The following is a 23987-nucleotide window of genomic DNA, read 5'->3' on the forward strand; positions in this document are numbered from 1 at the left end:
GCCTTGTCTCCAGGGAGACGTGCAGCCAATGAGGGCTGGGATGCCAAGGAGAGGAGGGGCTGGCCTGCTCAGGGGATTGGGGCCATCCACAGGCAGTAGGACAGACCCGGCTGGAAAAGGGAGCAAAGGCCGGCCACAACCCATCCAGGGTGCCTGGCAGGGGGCCATGTTCTGGCTCAGAGGGACTCAGGGCCCTGGCCTTTCTCCCTCACACCCAGAGGTGGTGGCAGATGGGGTGTCATAGCTTCTATTCCATTTAGCAAACCCCAGTGGACACCTACTGTGCACCAGGCACCCAAGGGGGCCAAAGAGAGGCCCCGTCTCCACCCTCAAGAAGCTCTGGACACATGGCTGGGGGGTTGCCACGGCGACTCAACATCAACTCCTCGCACACAGCTCTGCCACTTGATACTGCGTGGCCTCATCTGTACGGCGGGCTGGTAGTGGGAACTACCCCTAGTATTGCGAGAATGACACCAGACCATGTGCAACAACCTGGGACAGTGCCTGGCAGGGAGGGGCCCCTCCGTAAATGCCAGCTGTGTTTAACCAGCACCTGCTAGGAGCCAGCTGCGCTCTGCGTGCCATAAACCACCCGTCCTGATTGCTGGGGCTCTCAACTTCCTTTTCAGGTGCAGAGGTGGAGACTTGGAGAAAGGCTGTGCCCACCCCAGGGCGCACCGCTGGTATGTGGTGGTACCTACTCTGTGCCAGGCCTGGGCTGGGGGCATTACTGAGTGATCTCACTTAATCCTCACAGCGACTTACTAACAGGCTATCATGTCACATTTCCAGATGAGGAAACTGAGGCTCAGCCATTTTAAGTGGTCGCACTGGGATTGACTCCAAAACCCACATCTGTGTGTTACTGCCACAAAACTCACCCATGGAATGTGACAAGCACTGTGAGAGAGACACCGACAGTGGGGTGCAGAGGAGGACCCAGCAACTACCCTGGCAGCACCATAAAGTCAGCCTCTGGGATCTTCACACCCTCTGCCTCCCTGACCAGGGCCCTCTAGGGGTGAGTACCAGTGAGAAGGAGGTTACCCATAATGCCCTGGGGCCACTCGCCTTTCCACTTTCTGCTGGATGTGCTCTTGTTTATTCATTCAACAAACATTCCTTTGCTCTTGAATCTGTGCTTGGCACTGAGCAGGGTATTAAAGGTAGACGAGGAGGAGCCCACATGCTTCCTGACCTCAGGGGTTCACAGTCCAGAAGGGGATACAGACTCGTGAAGACTTGCAGACCGGGACCCCTAGTCTGAAAAGCAAGGGGGACTGTACAGACTGGGCTGTATAGACTGCCCTCTGTGCCTCAGTCTTCCCAGCTGTAAAATGAGGGCTATGAGGAAGTCTGGTAAATGTGGGAAGAGTAAGAGCCCGCTGGTGTGGTGGTGATGTGGATTAAGGCTGCCCCAGCTAGAAAAGCCCAAGGTGACCTGGCCTACATGCCAAACTATACGACCCAGTGGACTTTTTTTATGGTATGAATTAAGACTGCCCCAGGGAGAGAAGCCCAGGGCATCCTCACCTACATGCCGATCTATATGGCCAGATTCGTATCTAAAGTTATATGACCGCACAATAACCAGACCCCATCTGCACTGAAATCATTTAATGACTTTTTACATCATCTTTTCTTTTCTCCAGTAAAAATAAGTCACGTACCCATGCCTTATAAAATTAGCCCTAACCCTCAACTCGGGGCAGCAGCAGGAGCTCTGACCGCCCGTGGGTCCTGTCCCCACGCACCAGCTCTGCCTACCCATGGGTCCTGTCCCCATGCCAGCGGGGGCAGCAGCAGCTGCTCTGCCTGCCCATGGGCCCTGTCCCCATGCTATTCCACACTATTCTCTAAATAAAAGAGCACTACTGCCAGATCTTGAGAGTCTAAGAAATCTTTCTTTCGACTCCTCGGCTCACCGACCCCACATCAGTGGGACAGCCCGGGCTGGTGTGTCTCCTTTGGAGCACTCACAGGGGTCCGATTAATCGTGCGATCACCTTGTTAATCCAGGCTCCCTGATCAGTCTGTAAGCGCCGATCATTCTTTCCGTACTGAGGGCTTTCCATGTGCGCAGCTGCAAGGGAACAGAGCGGACAAAACGTCCTGCCCTCGTGCAGCTTTGCTTCTGGGTCCTGAGTGGCTCAACACCGCGCCTGTGTCTCCAGGGTCCCTCTGGGGGTACCGCCTGGCGTAGAGCAAGCGCTCGGAAAAGGGCTCAGGGAAACGACGAAGAAGCGCACTTCACAGTGGCTCTGTCGCCGCGGGCGTGTGGGGGAGGGATGGAGGGATGGAGGGACTCTGGGGCCAATCGGTCGGGGGCCGGGTCTGCTAGACTGTAGACAGCCTCCCCGACCCAGACCACCCCCGCTATCCCCGCGCCAGGCTGGTAATTCCAGGCGCCCTGAGCGCCCGAGGGCGGCGGTGGGCGTCCCCTTCCTCGGGGCCTCGGAGACTCCGCGTCTCCGACCACAGGGGCTGCCCTCGGTGCCGCAGGTCGCGTGTCCAAGGCGACCCCTGGCGGTCACCGCGGCGACCACAGCCTGCGCGTCCGGCCTCCCCGCACGTGGCGGACAGCCAGGCCTGGCGCGCGGGCGGACCCGGGGCTCCGCTGCGGGGTGGAAGGCTCTCCCGGGAGGGGAGGGCAGTGGGAGGGTGTGGATAGGTGCCCCCAAAGTGCTGCCTCCCACTGGGCCCGGGGACAGCTTACGGCCCACAAGGAGCGCCGCCTTCCAAATCTGGCCCCGTGTCGGCCAGCACCCACCCCGGCCAGACCCCTGCATGCAGCACGCAGCACGCAGCTTCATGGTCCCCTTCCTAAATTCCCGAGTTTTAACACGGCTTTGATTATTACTACCTGTGTGACGTTGGACAAGTCCCTTAACCTCTCTGAGCCCTGGCAAACTCCCCTGTAAAAACTGGGGATAATCCTGAGTCAGCGCCTAGCATTAAAGTATGATGACTTTCTTACTCTAAATAACTCACTTAAAGCCCATCCAGCTATCCCCGGGAAGGTGTGGGGCCCCCCAGGCCTGTCTATGGCCCAGGCTGTGCTAAGGGAGAAGGGGTGCACTGAAGCTGGAAGTGAGGGGAGGCTGAGATGCGAGCTGGGCCTTCCCAGGGCACCTGCCACCCCTGGCTCGCCTCCCACCTTGCTGGCCACTCCCCACCCCCCCACCCCCCAGCCACCAAAGGCCCAGCTGGCTGGGAGTTCTGTCATTGGCCCACCCTACCACTCCCACTGTTGGCCCCCAATCCTAAACCCCAGCCGGGGGCTCTGACCACAAGCGCCTCTCCTAGGACTCAGGCCTGATTTGTGTCCTTCAGATAGCCCCTCCTAGATTTAAACTTTGCGCGGGGAAGGGTCATCCGAGGCAGCTTCCACGGGTAAGAGTCATATTGTAAACCCTCACCAGGTGCTGGACGCTGTGATCTGCTCTTCACTGCATCCTCAGTTAACCCTCAGAGCCCTCTATGGGGTAGGTCCTACTACCCCGTTACATTGGAGGGAAAACAGAGGCACTGTTTTCTCTGAGAGTAAGTGATCTGCCCGAGGTCATGGCAGGGCCAGGATTTGAACCTTCTGGCCTGTACTTATAGCCACCATGCCAAACATCTTCCCTACAAACCACTTCGTCCCTCACTGAGGTCCCCCTTCCACTCCACCTTGGGGATCTGAGTCTCCCCAACACTCAGGCAGCCCCTCTCCCAGCAGCTCTGGGTGGGGGAGGGTTTGCCTAGGTCAGTTGAGGGATGGATGTGTTGTGGGTTCTTTCTCGAGGTTAATCTTGGAATGGACCTTTCCCGTTATTTTCCCATTTTATGGGTGAGGGCACTGAGGCACAGAGAAGGGAATTGCCTGGGGTGTCTGGGCTGGTAAGCAGCAGAGCTGGGATGGGAATCCAGACGTGAACCTGCGGCCTCTGACCCGCTGCTTTCTGAGTGTTTCTCACACACTAGGTTATTTTGCTGCTACTAGCGCTGGCTGCCAGTAGCTGGGCCTAAAGCTGGCATTTCCGGGGCTCGGTGCCTCCACCAAGGCTTCTTTCTCCTCTGAGATTACCCCGCCAGAGTTCAGCTTTGCCCTAAGAATGCCCACGCCCACAGAGAGAGGCGTCCTGGTGCCTCGGGAAGGCAGTGGACACGGCAGAGGGAGTAACGTGGGCAATGAGGGCTCGCAGATTCTTTCATCTTTTGAGCTCTGTCCTGGGGAGATAAGCACGTTCAAAATACAAAACACCCTTGGATGCGAGCCCCAGGTGAGGCTCGTAAATTCCCCATCTCCTGCCTGCCTGATTGGGGAACTCCTGAGGGAGAGACAAGGGGGTGTGGTGCCACCCTAAATTCCTAGCACATGAGCTGGTCCCCTGTGGGCTCAGGGGCCCAGACAAAAGCCTTATCACGAAGCAAAAAGGATCCCTTTGTTTCAGAAGATTCCTCCCACCATGTGTTTGGGCAGCATCCCTAGGACAAAGCCAGAGGGAAAAAATCGAATTCAGTCTTCCCTCAAGCGATGTGACATTTTCACTCCCTCTTGGAGTTATGATCTGCTATTGTGAGGAGGAAAAAAAGAATTAGCTAAACAAGATGTGTTTCTAGGAGAGCATTTCCATTAGTGCAACACTCTGATTACAGAGCCCCCTCTCCTCCAAGCTGATGGGAACTTGGAAAGATTCCCTTCCTTTCCTAGACCCTGCTTCCATCAGGCCCAGCCCTGGGGCCAAAGGGCACCTAAATGATCGATCTTCTTCCCCATCTTAAAAATACAAGCTTGAGGGGTCGACGAGGCTGGAGCATTCATTTTGCCATTAACGTTTATTCTTCTAATTTTTAAGCCTTTGTAATTTTCAAGGGAAATTAAATCCCTATGTGCCCGACTCATTTTACATCAAATTCATTTTACTCCAGAGCCATATGAAAACGTGGCTTTCAAGTCCCCTTTGAAGTCTTAAGGCTACACATGTGGTCCAGGGCCCACGTGTTTATAAGCGCACTGGAAACAAAGAGGCATGTTAATAAAATGTTTCCTTCTCAGCTGCTCTGCTGGTGAGTGCTTCCCTGGGTTCCAGGGGGAAATTTCATGAGGAAGAGCCCGGCAGCTGGGCTTGGAGCGGGGCAGGGCCTCCTGTGGGCTGAGGATCCCTGCAGGACAGCTGGCAGTGCTGTCTGCCTTACCTCCATCGGCCGCTAAAGAGTGATGGTCCGGGGCTGGCCCGGTGGTGCAGTGGTTAAGTTCTCACACTCAGCTCCAGTGGCTCGAGGTTTGGATCCCAGGTGTGGACCTAGCACCGCTTATCAAGCCAGGCTGTGGCGGTGTCGCACATACAAAATAGAGGAAGACTGACACAGATATTAGCTCAGGGCCAATCTTCCTCAAGCAAAAAGGAAGACTGGCAACACATGTTAGCTCAGGGCCAGTCTTTCTCACACATCAAAAAAATTTTTTTTAAAAAGAGTGATGGTCCGGTCAGCTCCTGGTAGGAAAAGGGCAAAGTCAATCAGTGCAAGTCAGAAAGAGCCTGGCACCTGGCCTGTGCAGTGTCAAGCTTCAAAGTTTTCAAGATGTTTGCACAAACAACAGCCAGTTCCCATAGCAGCAAGTCCAGGTGGAGGTAAGAGTCGCCCTGTGGTTCTAGCCACTGATCAGTAGAGAGGTGCACAGATTTCACCCTGAGAAGTCTTCGATGGAACTGGCAGGGGCCCGCCAGGTGCAGCCCCAGGTGCTAACAAGCAGCCCGTGTAGGGGGCACATCACCTCCGGCAGGGCATGGATCACAGACAGCAGTGGCTTCACCTGATCCTCACACCACCCCAGGGAGGCTTGCTCTGAGTGGTGCAGCAACCTCCCTGAGGCCACACTGCCAGTGAATGGCTGAGCCAGTGTGTAAGCTCTGGAGGCCCTGATGCCAACGTCCAGCTGTTAACCTGCAAATGCTGCCGCCCCAGAACCTAGCCAGGCTTCCATGAGGTATAGAAACCAGTGGTTGTGCCCCTGTGCAAACCCAGCCTACTGTGGCCTGTCCAGTCCCTCTGCAGAGCCCGCACTCCCCTAAGCCCACGGACCTCCTGGGAGTCCAGGAACAACAGTCCCTCACAGTGCAGGCTCACTGACAAGGGTGTTCCCTCCAGGAGGGGCAGGAGAAAGCCTCCTTTCCTCCAACTGCCCTTGCACCTCTCAGAGTAAACAATCACCAGCGTGATCAACAGCTGGGTGTCAGGAAGAACCACAAAAGGACCCAGTCTTCCTTCCCTGTCTTTCCCTCCCACCTTCACACCCAATGCAGGGCTGGCGGCCCAGCAGGGACTTCCCATCACCATGGCAACTGCCAGGACCTTATCTGGGGGCTCCTGGGTCCCCTTCCTTCTGTGCTCCTGCTCCCACAGCAACAAAACCAGGGAGGGAGAGCTCCCACTCTGGGGACAAAAAGGCGGGGACCCAGGGTCTGCCCCAGGTGGGCTTTGAGACTGCAAACATGTCCATGCAGCACTTGAGTTAGTGTCATTGTTGTCAAATGGTGTCAGAGGACTGCTGTGAGGGTGAGAGGAAGTGAGGGCAGCCTAAGCCTGCGGTGAACAGCTCTCCCTAGCAGAAAGGGGCACACAGAGGAGGAGGGAAGTAACCCAAATAGGAGCCCTGCTGTCTAAGGGTAGTGAGGTGACAGGTGACAAAGCTTCTTGCTTGAATAAATTCCCTAAAACAAGGGTTTCCCTTGTCATCAGGAAAAAGGCTTTCTCTCTCTCGCTCTCTTATTTTTGAACCACAGCCTTCCCCTAGGTGGGTTTCACGTCCAGGACTCTTAAGCAGGGCAAGCCCCTCAAACCTCTCCAAGAGGCGCTGTTGGTGTCGGAGCCCACACACCCCCTTCCCAGCACCCCCCCCACTCTCGGGCCTGGCAGGTCTGGATAAACTCCCACCAAGGCTCAGAGAGGAGCGAGACTTCCCCCTGCAAAAAGGGCAAGATCACTGTCGAAACAAGGTGCTTCCCTGCGTCCTTTTGGCCAGAGGTTGGGAGAGCCAGTCAGAGTCAAACCATTTATTCAGAAACAACACCATCCAAGAACACCAGGGGAGTTTCATGGAGCAAACATTGTATTTAATAAGTTATAAGATACAATTTACAGTCGGCATTTGATTCCAGTTTCGCTTCCACATGCCCCTTTACAAGGCCTGTGGTCCTTTCACATTAGGCTTCGGGCCGCTCCAGTTTCTAATAGGTGGGTTTTTGCCAACACTCGCCCCCAGCCGCTACACCATGGTGAAGGTCATCCACCTCACCCCCTGTCCCATCCACGGAGACACTCTCAGTGACAGTGGCCACTTCCTCAGGACTAAGCAGCAAATGTGAAAGGTCTGCCTGCCCAGACCACACCACACATCTGGGTCCTGCAGTCAGGCAGCGTCCCTGAACGCTTTAACTTTACTCCAAAGCAGGTCTGCAGGATGGCGCGCAAAACACCTTACACCCCATTTTTGCACCTGCAGATTGCTTTTCAAATAGCCTCAGATGACGTGTGGTCAGGGCCAAAAACACAGCCACCGTCAGCTATGTATCTTTCACTATTTCTGCCACGTGGTAGAGGACCACCAATGAGCTGCTGTCCTTCCCTCCCCCTCCGAAATTCCTTGACTCTGAGGCCAAAGGTCGGCAGGAGTTTCATTCTTTTCCATCTGTAATTTTCCAGAAGTGGCCCCTGGGGCTGACCAGGGGTGGGTGTGCAGTGTCGGCCTCGGCTCACATGCAGATCCCCCTGTGGTCACGAGGAACGTGCTGGTGAGACTCATCAGGCTGACAGACGCCTGGAGTGTGTTAAAAACAAGGGCTAGTGTTGGTTAAGACAGGGATCTTTGGCAAGTAGGGGGCTGCCTGCCCCCGCAGCATTTCCTCAGACCCAGCGACTGAAACGGACTTCAAAACAAAAGCAAAAATACGGCTGCCAAGATGGCCACCCCACGACTGTGCAGGGAAATCATCAGGAGAACGAGGGGGGAGCCTTTCTGGCCAGTCGGCCACCACGTACACTTGGCCCTTTGAGAGCTCTAAGGAGGCCACAGAGCGGGGCGGGGGTGGTAATTAGTGTCACAACAATGCTGCCCACCGTTTCTTATGTGACGTGGGCACTGGAAGGGAGGAAGCTGGTTTTCAGCCGTCTTCTTTTCTAAATGACCACCTCCACTAGGTCTCCTCTTTGTCCCTGCCCCTCCCCCCACTCTTGTTTCACAAATTGGCTAGCTATTTTTATTTTTAAAAAGTGTCATTCTTGCCTGTGTTCTTGGTCTGTGTACAGGGGGTGATCTGTGCCACCAAGAGGTCCTCTTTGAACCCAGTGTACGTGGAATCTTCTCAGCCCATCAAACAAGTCTGCATTTCTTAAGAGTCCCCAACACGCCCCTAAACATCAAGTCTAGGACTTCCTTTCGAAGGCACTTTAGAACGGCAATGCTTTTGGGATAGGGTTTCAGACCCACAAACGGGCTGGAGAACTTTGTAGAAAACGAGTTACAAACAAGCAACAAAAGCAACCACCACAACTCCTCCCAGGATTTGAGGAGAACTGTTTTAAGGCACTGTCACGTGGAAGGGGCTGCCGGGGATGTGTTCCTCTCCCCACTTCACGGCCAGAACGTAATCCCCTCTCTCCTTGACGACGTACGTGACGTTGTACTGCTGGTTGCCCACATGCTTCATGGAGACCTCTTCACAGGGGGTGGTGGGCCCGTGGACCCCGATCAGCAGCATGTTGGAACCTGGGAGGCAGAGGACCGTGGTTACTCCGCGAGGATGCTGCCTGGCAGGCAGAGGAAGGGAAGGGATACGGGAGCCAAAGGAAAGACAGCAGTGCCTGCCTGTTGCGCTTCCACAATGATGCTGGGGACCTTTGAGAGGTGGGAGAGCGCGGCGATTCTGCGCAGGACTCACAGAGCCTGACGGTGTGGGTTCAAATCCCTGCCCTGCCACTTCCTGGCTGGGTGACCTTGGACATGGGACATCACTTCTCCCTGCCTTAGCTTCCCCATCTGTATACGGACGATGACACTAGCACCCACCTCACGGGCATGTTGTGAGGTTTGGAGGAGTTATTTTGCGTGAAGCCTTTAGCACAGAGTAAGGGCTTTGTAAGTGTTGCCCATTCTGATCTCACTGATTCTCACAAGAACCTTAAGGAAGGTACTATTATTGTTCCATTTTAGAGGAGAGGAAACTAACGTTAAAGAGATTTAGTAACCTTCCTAAGGTCACATGGCTAATAATCTTGATGAATGAAGGCGGGCACGCAAACAGGAAGGAAGGAAGGAAGGAAGGAAGGAAGGAAGGAAGAAAAGAAGAAAAGAAGAAAAGAGATGGAGCCCAGTTTCCAGCCCAGAAGTGCCAGATGCCAGAACCTTGGCAATAACCACTGACACCCAAATAAACACCCAAATTCAAACTGCAGTTAGAACAGTAAGTGGCAGAGAAGAGGCCAGGTTACTGACAAAGTTTGCTCATCTATAACGGATACACCGTCACTTTTCCTATCTACCTTGAGGTCATTTGAAAGAATCAAGAGGCAAAAGAGAGGAAAAGCATTTAAAAACATTAAGTGCAGGAGAAAAGGGTAACGAAAAGGTTACTTGCAAGTAGTTGGGTTACGTGGGTGGGTGGGCACTGCTGGACCTGAGCAGGGAAGATGGAAGTGTACCGAGGCGCAGGCCGGCCCCCGCCCCGACCCCCGGGCAGGGCCAGGCCGCCTACCGGCTTTGCTGCAGTCCACCAGGAAGGAGCTCTTCTGGCCCACGAAGGCCTTCGAGAGCCCTGCCCCCTTGGAGGTCACCTTGCTGGCGTCCGAGGATGCCTTGGGGATGGCACTATAGCAGGTCTCTGTCGAGGACCTGGTCACCGACTCCACCAGGATGGATGAGGTCTCATTGGCCGAGCCGGGGCTGACCAGACGCTGGCCTGGGACACAGAAGGGAGGGAGGCAGGCGTGAACGGCCCTATCTGAATTTCCTAACTTTTCTGCAATGAACCTATATTGCTTATATAACAGAAGAGGAAGCAGAAAGAGCCATGTGTAAGGAATTCACCAGAATATTGATGGTGATTACCTTGGGTGGTGGGCTGTGAAGTGTTTTGTTCTGTTTGGTATACTTCCAGTGTTCTGGAGAGGCACATTTTTGTAAATTTGATAAAATCTTTTCATTATTTTAAAAGTGAAAGCTAGAAATCAGGAAATTTTTCAGGCCCTGATCTAAACAAATATGTAAGATTTCAAATATGTAAACATTTCCTCTTTTCTGTTAGAGACAGATAGCCACCTAACACGTTTTCTCAGCTTCCACACTCCCGCTCCACTCACTTATTTTGCAAGTTTTGATATATTTTTTTTTTTTGGAGGTAGATTAGCCCTGAGCTAACATCTGCTGCCAATTCTCCTCCTTTTTGCCAAGGAAGACCAGCCCTGAGCTAACATCCGTGGCCATCTTCCTCTACTTTATATGTGGGACGCCTACCACAGCATGGCTTGCCAAGCGGTGCCATGTCCGCACCCGGGATCTGAACCGGCAAACCCCGGGCCGCCAAAGCAGAACGTGTGAACTTAACTGCTGCACCACGGGGCCGGCCCCATATTTTGCAAGTTTTGAACATGCGCTCCCCTCTGACAGGTCCTACCCTTTCTTTACATTCAAGATTTAAAGCAGATTCACATCTGCTAAAATGCTAAAATCATCCACAGTTTCTACGATGGAATAGCTCTGCTGACAATCTGACAAGACCAGCTCCACAGGGGCTCAGAATAACTTCAAAGGTGTTTGGGTTTGTTACCTGTCACCTTGGCCTTGAAAGGACTGCCCACGATGTGGTTAGGCCCACCATATTTGACGCCAATCAGGTAGTTTCCAGGGGCCATGGGGGTGTACATGACTTTGTACCCTTCTGGGGTTTCCTGGCAATCCATTTTAACCTTGGAGGGGCCTTCAATGGTGACAGATAATGTCCCTGGCCCTGCTCGGGTGGTGTTGATGAAAAATTCAGACTGGATACCTGTGAGAAAGGAAGAGGGGACAAATATCATGTTGATGGTTTGGAGAGATGAGGGGGTGTGGTTTGGGGAGCTTTCCTGGGGGCACGGAAGCAGTGGGTGGGGGGCACACCCAGGATCCCTCACAGAGGGGTCGCCTTGGTGGTGTGGGAACCCACTAATAGCAGCCTGAGCTCCTGGCACAGGAAACCTCAGACCCTGGAGGGTGGTAACACCCTTTCCAAGGCTGAGGCAGGAGTGTGGCTGACATTTCGCCCACAAGCACCAACCACCCGGACACTCTGTTCCCTCCTCTGGGCACGAGCCGTGGCCGAGGGCGAGAAGTCCGAGCTGTCTTGTGAGCTTGAAGTGCTGCTTCAGCCGTCTGGGGCCAGCTCTGCCTCCAGGGGGCTGGGGGAAGCGTGGGCCCCTCTGACCTTTCCTTTCTCCTCCGGGTGGACCTGGAGAAGCTGAGGAGGCCCAGCATCACCTCCTTCCTCCTCAGGCTCCTCACCCCAGACAGGAATGGAGACTGGGGCAGCTGCTTGGATCTGCCAGCAACCCCCACTCTGCCAACAAGAACAGGACCAAACAGCAGCTCCTGCTAACAGAGCACCACTCAGACTCCTGTGCTAAGCATCGCTTACATGCTGTGATTCCTGTCTGACAAATGAAACTGAGGCTCGGGAGGGTCGGGAACTCGCTGGTCAGTGCTACAAACAAGAAAGCGGCAGAGCTGGGATCTGAACAAGTCTGCATGGTCCTAGAGCCCAGGCCTATCTCTTGGCCACTGGATGGACAGTGGGGCTGCCTCAGACGTCCCAACTACAGCCCCGAGACACCCTACCTCTTGCCTGGCCCATGAGAGCCTCCTGTACAGATATCCTGCCTTGTGATGAAAGGAAAGCTAGTAATATGATGACCATGGTGGCCCTCCTGTCAGAGCCCCCACTCCCGCAGGCCCCTGTCCATTCCAGAGGAGGATGAAGTGGTCACCGAGGGCTGCTTGGGTGGCCAGACACCAGTGCATCCCCGCTACAGTGCCCTCTATGGGGCGTCCCTGGCATAGCATCCCTATGCGTTCCTGTGCTTTTTCCAGAGCCCTGGACTCTGCCCCAGCTGGGAACTCTCTTGGTTTAATTATAGCTCCTAGGCCAGAGAAAGAATTATTGTTCTGGTTACCAATAAAACAAAGGAGCTGCTATCGTGCAACCCCCAAACACAACTCAGCTGTTTCTGGAAGCTCCTGAGGCTCCTGCCCCAGGGCCCCCCACTATCTCAATCTTGTATCTAAACAGTGTAGCCAAGAAGCCCCTCATGCAGCAGCTGCCAGGGTGAGGCTGTGCGGGGAAGGGAGGGGGTGGCCAACAGCACAGGGGCAGCATTTCCAGGAAGTAGCCACGAGGCGACGATAAGGAAAGGTATTTTTAAAGGGAAGGTGAAGAGACCTGGCTGCCGTGGAAAGAAGCCCTACCCTTTTAACCAGCTGCTCCATTCCTGAGGAAAACCCGTTCATCCTCACTGTGAGGGCCTGGAAAGGCAGGGAAGGGGAGGTGGGAAAAGGAAAATAAGGAATCATAGGACAAGAGCCACCCGGAACAACCTATGGGTGGGCTCCCTTATTATCCCCATTTTCTAGGAAGAAAGTGGAGGCTCAGTGAGGTCAAATAACTTGCCCCAAGTCACACAGCTGGTGAATGGTAGAACTGGGATGTAAACAAAAGTCTGTCCAACTTGGAGCTAACACACTTGTCCGAGAGAAGATGAGAAAGAAAATGCATGCGCCAGATCCCTCTCACCACTGCCTCCAGCTAGAACCAATGTGATACCCACACGTCTGTGGGCATGGCGGTCTCCCCCACACCCCACGTATGTACAGCTCAGTTCCTGTGAGTTCAACGCATGTTTAGTGGGGCCCTACTCCATCTTAAAGGGGCGCGAGGGATAAAGGGAGGGAAGGACGCCTCCTGGAGCATTTCATCAGGCACATTGCTCTTCCAATCCAGAGGGTCTGGCACTCCCTGGTCTCGCTCCCTACTTCTCAACTCTTCTGCAGCAGAGCCCCACCCCAAATTCTCCACATTCCCCTGCTCCAAAACCTGCAGAATGGGCCATTTACAGCTCAAGCCAAGAGACACAGTGAGCCCACCCATAAAAACACGGGGAAGTTTGCTTTGTCCCGAAGGTCAGGATGCCAGGCCCTCTGGCAGCCGAGCACAGACACCTTTTCATTCCAGGCACACTGCAGCTGTGTAATCTTGGGATGGCTATTTGGGAAAAGGCTTGGGAGCGGGAGGGCTAGAAAAACAAGACGCCTTCCCATTGACAAGAGCAATATTTACACAGGGTTTCAAACAGGCGTGCTCTGTACCTCTCCCTCCTGGCTGGGAGTCTCCTTGCAAGACCAGCTCCTTCTCTCAGCAGCACTCGGCACTTGCAAAGCACAGCCTGAAACCTGAGCTCTCGAGAAGGCATGTGAACTGCCAAGAGGAAGCATGAGAGGCCCAGGCACGGCAGGTGTGACCCAGCAGGAGGGGGAGGCGGCTGTTGGTAGCTGCGGGAGACCTCAGTGGCTGCTGTGGGGCCCGGACCAAGGCCTGCTGTGGCTCCAAGTGCCAGGAGGACCCCACCTGGGCTTCGATGGTGGTTGGCTTGCCAGGGACCAAATGCCTGTACTACTGCCTGGGAACCATGCCAGGGCAGCTGAGAGGACAGGGTCCTGGTTTAGGACACCCTCTAAAGCAAGCAGGCCGGGGGTGCAGTCACTGCCTCTGGGTGAGCCAGCCACTAAGGGAGGGAGCACAACTTGGATTAAGGGCATAGGCTTTGAAGCTGTGGACCTGGACTGATGCCTGGTTCTGCTCCCTCCCAGCTAAGTAAACCTGGGGAGCGACTCAACCTTTCTGAGCTCACTTTCCTCATCCGTAAAATGGACATCGCCTAGGCTGAAACGATACCGTGCCTTTTCCTGGCCTGGAATTCAGCGTGTAGCCAGACTGGATGGGCCTGGGGAGTCCACAGCACTCACGCCATCCCTGTGGGTGGTTTTGCGGAGGCCACTGCTTTGGCCAGAATCCCGGGGTGCAGGCCAGCCTGTCACTCAGGGGACACTTGCTCCCAGGGCTGATGTCAGGCAACCTCAGCCACTCACCCCCTGGCCCCCGAGGAGGCAGGTCTGCACTGTCACACTCCCTCCAGCAGGGGCACCAAGAGTGGAATGTGCACACAGAAGGGACTCTAGAAATTGGGACCAGGCTGCTCTTCTCAGGCAGTCCAAAGTAACACCAAATACAAACTGTGTCCCAGTGAGTCCACACCTGCGGACGGGACAAGCTGCCCACCCTGGCACTCTCTGTAACAGTGATGCCAGACCCCACCCGAGACCCACCTCTAGGCTCGCGGTGTGAATATGAATGCAGCCATCAAAAAGGGGGTAGATCTGTATGTTCTGACATGGGAAGTTCTTTAAGTGAAAAAAGCAAGTTGTACAACAGTATGCGCACTGAGATTATTTCCGTAAAATAAAAGCAAAACTATGTTTCTACCTTTCTAATGAACCAACTAGCTAAGCAACCAAGGGACCAAGAACGAAGACCGACAGAGAAAGGCAGTCTGAAGGCCGTCCCCTGAACTGTTAGCAGTGTTTCCTCCGGGACCTCGATAGAGGGAGGAAGGAGAAGCGAGGAGATGGAGCGGGCGTCACTTTGTACATCCTTGCTGCCCGTATTTCCCACAATCAAATACCTCCCATCTGGGGCAAAGATTAAAAATAATGTAATGCGGCCAAAAAGCTTCAGAATTCTTTGTTCCAGTCCTTTCTCCTCCATTAGGATCAGAGAATAAAAGAAGGAGACAGGCCGTGACAGGTCTCACTGCCGAGTCAACGTGTTTCTGGGAGCCCGGGGCCCACTAAAGCTGCTGACGGGTAGGGGACCTCCCCCAGGAGGCCCATTACATGCATCCTGAATTCCGTGCAGGCAAAGAAACCCTCAGAACAAATGATGCTGTGCCATATTTCCTAAGACAGAGAGAGAGCGTCCCAGCCTTAAAGTCAAGGGACTTGTCAAAGGAAGACAGCTGCAGCACAACAGCCATGACCTGTGATGACACGGCCACCAAGCCCTCACTCTGGATTTATCGCGGGTTAAACCACCTCTCCCAAAACGACTCTGGAGAGCGAGAGACCCCAAAGTGTGTGTTACTGCAGATCCCCCGGAGCCGGCTCAGTCAGGATGCGAGGCGGAGGTCGTGGGTTACCTGTGGTGCCCCCCTCAAGTCCTGCGCCATAGGCGGACACCAGGGCGGGGTTCCCCGCTTGTCCTGGCTCCCCGACGCGCACTTTGAAAGGGCTTCCAACCACGTGGCTCCCGTTGAACTTGACGTCGATCATGTGGACGCCATTCTCGTGGGGGATGAAGCGAACGGCATATTTATCTAGGAGAACGAGCAAAGACACAGGGTAAGACCGGGCACATGGACGCCACTGAGTTAGGCGGGGACAAGGATGGGAGGCCGACCTGAGATGGCCAACTTTAAATCATTAATATGCAACAGTTTGACTGGAAGCCTGGCACCCAGTATGTTGGATTTCAAAACTAAATGGTCCTATTTGTGTGTCCCTAGTCAGCCCTTTGGGAAATGCATCCAAATCTCAAATTCGATGTTGAATCCTCTGTGGCCTCCGCCTCGGAAGAACACCTCCTTTAGAAAAGCTCACTTCTCATAAGGTTTCTCCACTTGGCCACTTGAAGGGGAAAGAAATGGTTCCAACTGGGGTTAATGCTCCTTCATGAAGCTCCCAGCCAGCAACTGCCCTACAGGGCACCAGCCAGATTGTTCACAGTGTATGTGGGTCACAGCACATGGCAAGACAACGTTAACCGACATGGACACCTACAACAGTCACCATCGCACACCTGACCACCCTTCCTCCTTAGAGCGCTGGCCCCTGGGATGCAGACGGCCTGTCCTCCTCCTCCCTCTCCAGTCAGTCTCTTAGCCACTCCCTGGCTCCTTGTACCCTTCACCCACCTCAGAATTTTTGTTCTGCAAAGCCCCACCCAAACCCTCTTCTCTTTCTCCTCTAGAACTCTCCAGAGGTGAATATCTCCATGGAGTTGCCCACCCCATATCCTTCAACATCACTTCCCCCAAAAGTCCCTGGCTGGGTACCCACCCCTCCTGTCTTAAAGTCAATGTGCTTTAGGGGAAGTTGACCCCACCCCCACATCCAGGTATAGTCCTTGATTGGTTCAAGCTAATTAGGGAAAATCCCTCTTTCCCCAAGCCTAAGTCAATTAGCACATGGCATTTAGCCACAGGAAGTGACTCAGGAATGGGCATGTGTGTTCAGTGAGATAGGAGGGGAGGTTTGCTGGAGATGTCTGGGAAAGGAACATCTTAGATGTTTGAGAAAGAATCTTCAGAAGTTGTCTCTTTTGATTGATGTGGTGTGAAGATGGGAAGTCTGGTGCTGCTGCAGCCATCTTGCCACCAAGAGGAAGGCCAGTCTCAGAATGAGGCCCACAAAGCAGGAGAAAGCAAGATATCTGGGGTCTTGGAGGACACAGCCGAATGGCAGAATTTAGATTGTTGCTGAAGCCCACCTTAGATCTGGAACTTTCCAGTTATGTGAATTAGCAGACTCTCTTATCATGAGTTGGCTTGAGTTGGGTGTTCTGTAATTTCCAACCAAAAGCATCCTGTGACATGCTGGTGGTCTCAGACACCATTGGGCTTCAAATACCATCTGCAACTGAGGACGCCAAACCTCACTAGTTTGCTAAATCCCAATGCTGTAGACCTCTATTAAACATCCCCATTTGGATATCTGGGGGACACTTCAAAACTCCTCCCAAAAGAAAACATTACATTGTATAAGACCTTGACCAGCCCTTGCCCACTCATGGCCAGTTGTCCCTAGTTTTGCTAACTGTGTCATCATCTTTCTACCCAAACACCAAGCTACATGTAACCTTTATGAATTCACTTCCATCCGCTATGGCCAACTGGTCACCAAGTGGTAGAGTTCTCTGGCCTCAGGTCCCTCTTCCCCATTTCCAATCCTGCTGGTTAACATTATTTTCTCAAATGGACCACTCTGGGAGCATCAGCTCACCACTCTACCTTTCAGATGTTCCAATACATTCTCTATGATGTGGTCAGACTTAAACCAAGATCTGATCAGGGTACCCATCCCAACATTTGTTCCTTCTGAGGCTCACCACTGCCCTCTCCTTTTCTGCCCAGGGGAGAAAGACATCTAAATGCTGACCCACGTCTTGATTTCCACCCTGGACACAGAGCAGGGCACACAGCAACTGCCTAATAAGGGTGGTGATCACAGGGCTCTTCCTTACGCATCAGAGCCCACGTTCAATGTCACCTCCTCTGAGAAGCCCTCCTGACCTTGCTAAGGCAGGAATCACTTTTCTCTCCTGCCCTGACCATCTTCATCATTTGGTTCTTAGTCGCCTGTGGTACTGGTGATCACCTGGGCTCCTCACCAGTGTCCTGCAGGTTTTGGAGCAGGTCCTCACTCAGCTCTGAGCTCCTCTTTGACGGCAGGAATGATGTCCTCCTCAGCCTTACCTTCCTGCCAAATCTCTGAGACTAAATCAATCTCTGTTCACTGGCAAAATGCGTCACTGAAGTTGGCTGACATCAGAGAATTCCATACATCAAGGCAGCAGGCAGGAAAACCTTATGCTTTAAGAGTACCGGAGACCCAGATTCTCCTTAAGTTTAAACTTACAGATGAACATCAATTGACCTTTCCCGAGTAAAGTGAGATCAAAGTGTACTTATCCATGTCATAAGGTCAACAACACAGTAAAAATCTGTATGGTTTTGTTACAATATGAAAGAAAATCACAATGAATGTAATGTAAGAGGAATCTGAAAAACAAGAGACAATAAAGTATGTGTGGGGGGGTGGGGGTGTTCAATCCCAAAGTGTCTTCCTGTGCCTGGCAAACGTTTACACCCTGATTTATAAACAATGTCTGGCAACCACACAGAGGGAATCTGAAGGCTCGCTGGCCTTCGTGTGCAGAAACGTTCCTGGGGAGGCGCTGGGACCCTCGCCCGGCCTCCTGCTCACCTGGCTCCAGCTCAGACACGTGGCACTCCTCCACGGCTCCCGAGGGGCTGTGCACCTTTGCATCAATCTTGCCTTTTGCCCCATTCAACCTTATAGCAAAGGAGGCTGGCTGGTTAACTTTTAATCCCGATTCCTGAGGATTTAATACATTAGACAGGTTATAGCCCTTGGCATCCCCGCTCAGTGGCACAGACTGACCCGACCCGGGACTCTGGAAGACAGTTCTCATGCAAATAGGCCCAGCATGTTTATCCATATAGAATCTGACAACAGAAGAGCATGGCGGTCATTCTACATTTCTTAAATACAAGCAAGCAGAGACACATGTCTGCAGGGTCTTATACCCACACCATCTGGATTCAGGATGGAAGAGATGGTTACTGGGTTTGGAGACCTGAGTCATCCCAGTCAACAGGACTCTAGTTCTAACTGTATCCTAAACAGTCATCCTAGGGACAGCTGTACAGGCCAGAAAACCCAGCATCTTCCAGACTTAAAAAAAAAAAAAAAAAAGGGCCCCAACTTTTAGGAGAAGCCCAGCAGTTGACAAAACCATGTACCCACTAGCACGAACAAAGTTTTCTATTGCTGCTATTTTTTTATCTCAAGGATAGGCATGGAGAGAACTTTTAATAAACTTGTAAAGGGCTACACAGCAAGGGAGGCAGGAGTGCACATGGCCAAGAATCAGCAGGACCTGAGGTTACTACCATTTCCGAGCTATATAATCGAGTTAATCTCTTGGAGTTTCAGTCTCTTCATCTGTAAAACGGGCATAATAAACGAATCTACCTCCGAGAGCTGCCGGGAGGAGGCAATGAAGCTATGCATTCTCTGCACTCAGCACAGGGCCTCGTCCATACACAGAGAGGCTCGAGAACGTCAGCTGATTGTTAAATATTACTATGCATTTAGACGCTGTCTGGACCCCCAAAAAGCAACAAAGATATATATGGCTTTCGTTCTTCACTGGATCAGCCTCGTTCCCCCTGCTTTGTCTTGGTAACTATAGCCTCTTCCGGGAGGAGGGGATTAGAAATTTAGATGCTCAAGAGATTTTAAGATTGGCCAATCCTGAGCAGCAAAATTTTACAAGTCAGCAGTTTTGATGTAAATTTGGTTGGACAGTCACTCTTCAGATGAGAACTCGAAAGCAGCAGGGCTCGCATTTAACGTGCAATCGAAGCATCTGGGGGTCTTGTAAAAATGCAGATTCTGATCCAGCAGGTCTGGGATGGGGCTGGGGGTTCTAGGATTCTAATAAGTTCCGAGGCGCCGCTGAGGCTGCTGCTCTAGGGCCCCCATCTCAGGAGCGAGGCACTCAAGCTGTGCCGCCTGATCCAGTAGTCACTAGCCACATGCGGCTATGAATATTTAAATTGAAATCAATTAAAATGAAACAAAATCAACAATTCAGTTCTGTAGTTATGCCAGTCACATTGCAAGTGCTCCACAGCCGCATGGGGCCAGTGGCTCCCATACCGCACACTGGAGATGTGGGACATTTCCACCACTGCAGAACATTCCATTAGACTGCGCTGCCCTAGAGGGTACAGACCCAGGAGAGAGGACTGAACACAAAATTAAGGCGTCTTTGATCACCAGCTCACCCCCATCCCACTGCCCCCTCCTCCACAAAATGCCAGCCGACTCCAATTTTCTAAAAAGTCTCAAAAGCAAGACAAAACAATACAGGCCTCTCTTTCCTAACCAGCACCAGATGCGGCCGTGCCGGCCTCCAGGAAATCTCCGATAAATAATTTACGTATCACTCGGCATCAAGTGACCCGGGAAGAACGGGAGACGAAGCTGACACACACATCTCTCCTGCTGGAGCAGCTGGTTACAAAAGCTGGATGGATCCACAGCTTGCTGCATACTTATGCAAATAAATATTTACAACCCAACTGTGAGGAGAGGACTTGACAGAAAAGTTCTCTGGAGGCAGCTTCTCCAAAGCAGGTCCTTTGCGACAGAAACGCTTACATTACCTGAAGCCACTTGCCACTAAATCCTCAAGAGGGAGATAAAAGCCTCGGAAGATCCGAAAGAAATCTTCGAGATGCACAAGGGCAGCTCTTTGCCCTCAACAAATGCTGGCTTATCTCCCTCTGTAGGTTTTAGTTAAGTCGGCCACAAAAGAACTTCTGTTAAGAAGCCTTTAAATGAAACACAAGAAAAACATCTACACCACAGTGAGCAGTCAGAACCCGTGGTACTCTCCTGGTGAGGCCTCTTCAATCTGTGGACCATGATTCTGGTGTGGGTTCTGTCTGGGCTCCCTGGTGTTTTGGGCAATGAGCAGTCCCAATTCCCCCCGGTAAGGTTAGAATCTTAAATGTAAACCCAGTGTATGGAACTAGATCCAATGATATCACCAATCTGAGAGACGAGACTGGATTATTTTTGTTGTTTTTTTTTTTAATGCTTTTTGGTGAGGAAGATAGGCCATGAGCTAACATCTGTTGCCAATTTTCCTCCTTTTTTCCCCCTCCCCGTACATAGTTGTCTATCCTAGTTGTAGGTCTTTCTAGTTCTCCTATGTGGGATGCCACCACAGCATGGCCTGATGAGCAGTGCGTAGGTCTGCACCCAGGATCCGAACCAGCGAACCCTGGGCCACTGGAGCAGAGTGTGCAAACTAAACCACTTGGCCGTGGGGCTGGCCCCCAAGACTGGGTTTTAATCAACCCAATATTCTCAAGAAATGGGGGCAGTTTGAAGGCTATTTAGAAATTCCTTTAGCCAGAAATCATATTTTGGGATTCTGGAGTTATGCCAAAACTGAATTGCTACTCCTCATTCAGACACCCGATTATTTTTCAGTGTCCTGAGTGAAGACCCAGAAGCATCCCCAGTGGTTCTTATTTTGGCTGAAGGCTCCCATGCAACCTTGAATTAAGTGACCTGTTTAAGACAGGGTGAAAAGTTGCATTTGCTGGCATCCCAATAGGTTAGACTATGTTCCCACTTGCATAATGCCAGGCTGGGGATTAAGGAGGCTGCCGTTAGGGGCACAGGTTCTGGAGCCAGAGACCTCACTCTGCCTCATATCAGCCAGTTTCCAGAAGCCATAACTTCTCTGTACCTCTGTACCTTCTCTGTACCTCAGTTTTTCCATCTTTAAAATGCAGTCAAGAGAAAGCTACTCACCGAGCTACTGCAAGAATTTAATGAGGTAACACTGATAAAGTTCTTAACATAGTGCCTTGCACACTTATTATAAATAAACCATCATAATAAAATAAATTGCAATTGATCTTCTTGAGGAAAAGGAAGCCAACAATAGCAGGCTGAACACCATCAGACTGGGAGTTTGTGTTTGTTTTGTTTTGAAAGCCTTCTTCACCCTTTAACCGATTATTAACAGGCCTCTTTTGTTTCTCTTGAATAAATATTTAAGAAACAAACTTGTCCCCAAACGTTGAGGTGTTTTGTTGACTGTGGCTGTTTTGCTCGCCCCAACTGTCTCCTGTCCTAAATGTGTGGGGAGGCGACTCTGCCCCGGGAAAGCTCCCCTCTAATTGGCAACATCTGTGGTCAAGATGTGGCGGGGATTGAAGCGGCCTCAGGAGTCCAGGGTCTCACTGGTCGGCCTGTGGCCAAGGAGATGGATGCTTCCTTGCGTCTCACCTGAAGGCTCATAACAGTGAGGCGACGGGCATCGTCGGAGGGCGCGATGACGGGTACCAGGTAGGGACTTTCAGGGATGTGCTCATCGTTGAACTTGATAGACACCTCGTAGTTACCTGTAGGGACAGGAAAGACCCATCATTTCAGAGATTCCGGAAAGGTGGTTCCAGAGAGGCCTCTTGATTCTTTCCCTAGGGCTAAGATGCCTCCCGAGAGACCCTGCCCTCCTCTCTGGCCATGGCTGATTGGTCCAGAGTGGGCCACCTGGCTCAGGCTGGGCCAATATGACTTCCTTAGTCAGGCAAGGGCAGGGATCCTTAACCTGGGCCCACAGGGTCCCCCAACGTCCTGTATAGCACTCAGGAGACCCATGAGACTTGGAAAAATTTACATCTTTATTTTCACTAACCTCTAACTGAAATTTAGCATTTCCTTTCTTTAGAAATGTTGACAAGAAACGACAGCACATTAAGGCTTGTGACTTTGTCACCAACAAAAATCAGATATTTTTATATCACTTTACAGTTTTACATATGCCTGGACATATCATTTACACTCATCGCTACTTTGAAATGAAGGTAGTTAATACGCTGTCACCAAATCTTATGATTTAATGAATTAATGAAGATGTGTATATGTTGCTATGTTTCTTATTTGTTCCTTTAAAAAGATTTTGATGACAATATTTTAATACGATTGACTTCTTTTATAATCTGATATATTTTATTTTATGTGTTTAAAAATATAATACCGAGAACAGTCCCCATAGGCTTCACCAGATGCCAAAAGGATCCGCGGCACACAAAGGGTTAAGAACCCCTGCTCAGAGCTCAGAGCCCAGAGGCCAGTCTCCTAGGGCAGTCACACCAGCCAGTGGCCGAGGGTGGGCAGAGCGAGGCTGATCGGTGGAAAGAATGAAGCAGATGAATGAAAGCATGAAGCAGAGAGGCCAACAGAGAAGGACAAGGAGAATGAGAATTCCTAGCCCCTTTGAGGCCCGGCTGGATCTCCTGCAATTGAATTTCTAGGAGGCACTCCCATGTGCCCATGTGGATAAATTCCTCTCTTCCTTGAGCTGGCTTGTGGGTTTCTGTTCCTTACAACCCAACCACCCACAAACAAGGAAGATGTCCTCAGCTGGCCCTTGAGTACATACCAGGCTCCTGGGCAATGTAAGACACACCGCATGATCCATTTTTATGGTCATCGAATGTAATCTCGGCCTTACTGGGGCCCTCAACAGCGATGGAGAGGCCCCCGGCGCCTGCTTCCCGGGTCCAGATACTGAACTCAGCTGAGATAAAGAATCACCTGGTTAGTGAGCTATAGGACCCTGTTCTTGCTGACACCTTAGTGCTGGGTTACATTTGTTGCCACCCTTGTCTCCTCCTCTAACCTTGAGCAGAACCCAACCAAGGACATCACTGATATTTCCTAGGCACCATCCAGGACTACACTAAGTTCATGGGAAATCAGGCATCTTTTGAATACATCCAAACCAACCCAGAAAAAAACGAGAATGTTCAGTTTTGTCTCCACAGATCTTCCCACCAGCAACCACTACTGGCAGGGACTTTCACAATCAGTTTCGTAGAATTCTAGCATGTTCCACAGAATGATAGCCCTGCAAGATGCTCTGGAAACAGTTTTATTATTCTGTTCCTCTCTTAGACTCACACGCACACCAATAAATTACAGGCTCTGAGAAGTCCCTCAGTAAGAAACTTGTTTAGCTTTGGGTAAGCAAGCAATTTCCAAACATATTTAGCCACAGAAACCTTGTTTTAAAGAACACTCCTCAATACCGCCAATCAGAATCAAACATACAAAGCCTTCCTTTGAGAACAGGGCAGTGCAGGGTGCTCACACCACCAGGCTCTTGCTCTTCAAGTGCAAAGCCTGCCCAGATGCTCACCTGGGACTCCTGCTTCTCCTCTCTCCAGGCCGGGGCCTCCTGCCCGGACCTTGTGGGCACCCCCCTCGCCGAGCGGCCCCACAGTGAACTGGAAGGGGCTGCCGGTTACGTGCTGGCCACGGTACTTGACGCTGACTGTGTGAACCCCCATCTCCTGGGGCACGAACCGGACACAGTGAGAGTTCTTCCCCACGGGCACAATCTCGGCCTCGGTCACGCGGCCAGAGGGGCTGGTGACGTGGGCTGACATGTCACTGCTGTCGATTTCTGAAAAGGGGACAGGTGGTTGGGAGAAAGAGAGGAGGGTTAGGGTGAGGGCTGGAGGCAGAG

General features: G+C 52.1%; 1 protein-coding gene across 5 annotated transcripts in view; it reads right to left on the minus strand.

Annotated features, from left to right (window-relative positions):
- Positions 1-7081: 7081 nt before the first annotated feature.
- Positions 7082-23987, minus strand: part of FLNB (filamin B) — a 133527-nt gene continuing 116621 nt past the window's right edge. For all 5 annotated transcript variants that reach the window (XR_011526888.1, XR_011526887.1, XM_070574810.1 and 2 more), the window contains 8 exons: positions 23658-23924; positions 22899-23036; positions 21743-21858; positions 18110-18242; positions 15265-15441; positions 10812-11030; positions 9741-9944; positions 7082-8755 (listed from right to left, as the gene is read on the minus strand). Coding sequence is in view for 3 of the 5 variants with exons in the window: in XM_070574810.1 (XP_070430911.1) it covers positions 8568-8755; positions 9741-9944; positions 10812-11030; positions 15265-15441; positions 18110-18242; positions 21743-21858; positions 22899-23036; positions 23658-23924 (1442 nt within the window). In the remaining 2 variants the exon portion in view is untranslated. The remainder of the gene's footprint in view (positions 8756-9740; positions 9945-10811; positions 11031-15264; positions 15442-18109; positions 18243-21742; positions 21859-22898; positions 23037-23657; positions 23925-23987) is intronic.

Source organism: Equus przewalskii, chromosome 15, assembly GCF_037783145.1.
Source record: "Equus przewalskii isolate Varuska chromosome 15, EquPr2, whole genome shotgun sequence".
In the NCBI taxonomy this organism is placed as follows: domain Eukaryota; kingdom Metazoa; phylum Chordata; class Mammalia; order Perissodactyla; family Equidae; genus Equus; species Equus przewalskii.